Raw genomic sequence first — 3,976 nt, 5'->3', positions numbered from 1 at the left:
TTTTTTTCTATTTTTTCAACTTGAGCCTGTTAGTAATATTCATATATTCACCATACAAATGTATTTACAGCGTTTTACATGTATAAAGACTGCTCTCCTCTGAGGACAGGATCAAGTTAAGAGTGTTAGACACTCTGTATGTCAAGACCCTTTTACAGCAGTATCTCCAGTCAACTACAGCACTTGGTAATCTAGTAGAAGAACCCATGAACATTCTGTAGGCTAGTGAAGCTAAAAGTCGGTTAGTCACGTAAAAGTATGCATCGGTTTTTGTGATGGTATGCAAAAACAGTATAAAAAGTTTAAAGTAACAGTAAAACATGTTGAAAGTGATAATAAATAGATGAATGAATCAATGAATAAATAAATAAATAAAATAAATCTACTCTGACATTATGACAATAGCGTATTTTTCCACTATCCAATTTATATCCTGTCGCAAATTCGATGTTCTCTTTTCGCAACCGTGTCTCTCTAATTTCTGATGTGCATCAATCAAAGATGGTGCATGTGGTTATCTCACAGGTATATCTCTCTTTTCGAAGTGTGATTGGAGGGGGGGCTGGTAGGCGGGAACTCTGATGTCACTCTCAGAGGCACCTCCTCCAGTGGGGCGTGGTCACTGGGGGTGTGGTCACTACTGGAGTAGGCACTACGGGAAGGTGGGAAGCGTGGCCTGTTCTCCTCTCCTCCCAGCCTCACGCTCCCATTAGCCAGGCGTCCCAGGCTCCCCCTCTCCTGATAAGGCACAAACGTGGACAGTTTAGGGAGATTGCGGGTCTTGCGGACGGGCGAAGGCTGACCGGGCATCCAACAGGCATCTGAGTGACCCAGCTCGCTGCACTCCTGACTGCAGTTTCCCGTCATGGCAACATCAGGTAGTGAGCGAATATCTGTGAGAAGAAGGCACACAAAAAAAGCAGTCTTTAATGATGAGCAAATGATATTAAAGAACAGCAAATCAAAACTTGTTCATTTCTACCGGGTGAGTCACAGAGACACTGCAGTTCACCTAGCGTCAAATGCAAGCAACTAACAGGGAATACACAAAGAGCTGCCAGTGGTTGCTATGCACTGTGGTGTGGTTGCTATGTGAGAGGCAGTTGTTGCTATGCACAGTGCTGTTGTTATGCACTGCATACTGGGATTTCATCAGTGGCTACTGTGGGTCAGATTCTTCTGGTTTGATTCCTTCAAGTCATTTGAATTGAAATGGTTTCTTCATAGTGTAGATATCCCGATTGGCGGTTGCTAGGTCATTCGAATGTCTGCATGCCCACATATGTATTGGAAGTTTGGTGGCAAAAGTGCAATTCACTTTTTCCTGCATTTATGTCCCTTGGGCTGCAATCCCGCGATAAACACATCTTGAATATTTATACATGTATACACATACAGGCATGCTCGCATTCAGTATCCTACATTCAACATTAAATGAGACCCACCAAGGCCCCTGAAGGAAAATTCAGTGCTAAGGCTTATTGATTGGCAGGTCTGAAATTAGTGAGCCTCTTATTGCTATCCATTTTCCATTCCACTGTTCCCTAATTAATTAAATAGGGCCGAGACCCAGTGACCTCATTCTGACAGAGCCATACAGAGAGCTACAGTAACACACACTCCCTGTAATCCACCAACCACATGCACTCTTTCTCAGGAGCCGTTCCACTCTGTGGACCACGTTCCTCACCCTTGTGCATTCACATCAGAGGTTTTCAACCTCTCAGTCATGAACCCACGTGGGGTTGCTGGAAATGCAGATGGAGTCATGGTCTTTTTATTCATCATACATTTTTAGCAGAATTTGTACAGTTATAGGAAGACAGAGTCTTGGAAAAAAAATCTATAAAAACAGTAAAATAACAAAGTTACTTATTTGTCTGACATAGATAAGAATTTCAAGTAGCATTGGGAATCTAGGTCCAAAAGGAAGCATTTGTGTTATTTATAATGTAATACGATGCTGTTGCAATCAGTGCGCCAAGGGTGTACACATCAATAATAATGGACTCATGCATGGCTAATGTACGACTCCTGTAAGTCACTGTAATCGTCTTCACCTTGATAACAAATATCATCCATCAAAACTTTACTAGCATGACACTGGTTTGCTTTATCCAACCGAGAGTTAGTTTACATAGCATATGATCATGCAGCGGTTGGGTGTTTTGAATAAAAAAACGGTTTATGTTTTCACAGCATTAGCGCTGTTTTGAACTGACTGCTTAAATGCATTTGCGTATGCATTTATGGATCCTTGGACGTAAAGTTTTCCAGGAGTTTGCCGGTTTAAAATGATCTGATCGTAAACAGAGATGGTTTTTCTGTGTTCTTCAAGCCATCTTGGGTATTTTATAATAACGGAAATTTATAATCCATTGCTATTTGACATAGCCTTTATTACAGTATAGAATATATTTTCCGCCTCATTCTGTGATAAGAAGCCACATCAGATGAGATAATGAAGTTATTTCAAACTCTTGACTGATGTTGTGGAGTAAAATCATGTTATTGAATTTTCTCTTTTGTTGGACAACAGGTTTATAAATGCTTCTCATTAAGGCGCGAGTTGCTTTTTCAGATGCACTCAAACTCACAGCACTTGCAGAGATGAGCAGCATTTACTACTGGCGCTGCGTGATATACAGTACCAATAGATGGCAGTAATGCACTGTTTTAGTATGCGATCTCGTAAAAAGACACTGCACTGCTTCAGTCTATTGCAGGTTCACAAAATAGAGTGTTGTCGCGCTACACCGCTATTTCCTGGAAAAAGTAGTTGGCTACTGGAAAAGCTACTGAAAAATGTAGTTACGTTAGTAGCGTCGCTACTTGTAGCTAGCTGCTCCCCAACACTGTTAAGAACCTCTGATCTGCACACTCTGCTTGCCATGTTACCTTTCTCTCCACTTTCGATTCTTACCACAGTTCCAAACTACTTCATCTTCCAGAGACAGAGAAAATGAAGAGAAAAGTAGTGGAGACTCTTAAATGTGCAAGAGATCTACAGATGGCAGCCCTGAGGTGGACGCTGGGGCCCAGGGGATGTACCTCCACTGGCATTGAACATCCAGGCAGCTTTAATACACTCATTAAAAAGAGCTCTGTGAGGCTCCACCGGCACAATATAACTGACAGTTCTCTCCACACGAAAACACCACACTGACCCCACCACCGCACAAATGTATGTATGCTTCAAAAAACTCCCAATAAGCAGGAACCGACATGGTCAATACATCAAAGAGGTCTGGAATAGTGTAAAAGAGGGCGTTTACTGGAGGAGGAAAGAGGCTTTATATCTCACCAAACGGAATAGATCAACTCGCCCCTCTGTGGAACAAACACATTAGAGTTCTACAGTCCTGTTTGTGTGCATGTGTGTGAGAAGGCTAGATTGTGTGGGAGAAAAAAGTGTGTGGTGAACTCGGAATAAAATTGAGCGTGTGCAACCTGTGTGTGCGTGTGTGAGGGGAAGGATGTGCGTAGGAAAAGGAGCATGTGTGTTAGATGACGCTACTGTCTATGTGTTTGTGAAGTAGTAGTGTGTGCACATGTCTTTGTGCAAGAAAGATGTGTGCTACAGATGGTGTTTGAAAAGTGAGGTGTTGGGAGTGTAGAAATGTGTGTGCGTGTGTGTGTGATATTCTTGTGGTTCTATGTAGGCAGGTGTGAAAACAGTTTCTTACATCTATTATCCATTACTGGATCTCATTTCTTCCAGTATATATATATATATATATATATATATATATAGACTAATAGCCAATCAAATGCAGATCTCTTTAAAATGCTTTTGAAGTTGTTTTAGGTGAACAAATGAAAACTGGAAAAGAAAGCACGCATTTAGATGCGAGTACATAAGTGACAAAATGAAATAAAAATGATACTTTCCTTAAAAGGAGGCATATTATGCCCCTTTTTACAATATGTAATATAAGTCTCTGGTGTCCCCAGAATGTGTCTGTGAAGTTTCAGC

General features: G+C 41.3%; 1 protein-coding gene across 1 annotated transcript in view; it reads right to left on the bottom strand.

Annotated features, from left to right (window-relative positions):
- Positions 1–339: 339 nt before the first annotated feature.
- Positions 340–3,976, bottom strand: part of LOC107687432 (protocadherin-9-like) — a 57,337-nt gene continuing 53,700 nt past the window's right edge. Inside the window, exon 3 of the mRNA XM_016484781.1 lies at positions 340–893. Within this exon, the coding sequence (XP_016340267.1) occupies positions 520–893 (374 nt within the window). The 3' untranslated portion in view covers positions 340–519. The remainder of the gene's footprint in view (positions 894–3,976) is intronic.

The sequence above is a fragment of the Sinocyclocheilus anshuiensis genome, unplaced genomic scaffold (genome assembly GCF_001515605.1).
Source record: "Sinocyclocheilus anshuiensis isolate Anshui unplaced genomic scaffold, SAMN03320099.WGS_v1.1 scaffold205, whole genome shotgun sequence".
NCBI lineage: Eukaryota > Metazoa > Chordata > Actinopteri > Cypriniformes > Cyprinidae > Sinocyclocheilus > Sinocyclocheilus anshuiensis.
This window is presented reverse-complemented; position numbering and strand designations above follow the sequence as displayed.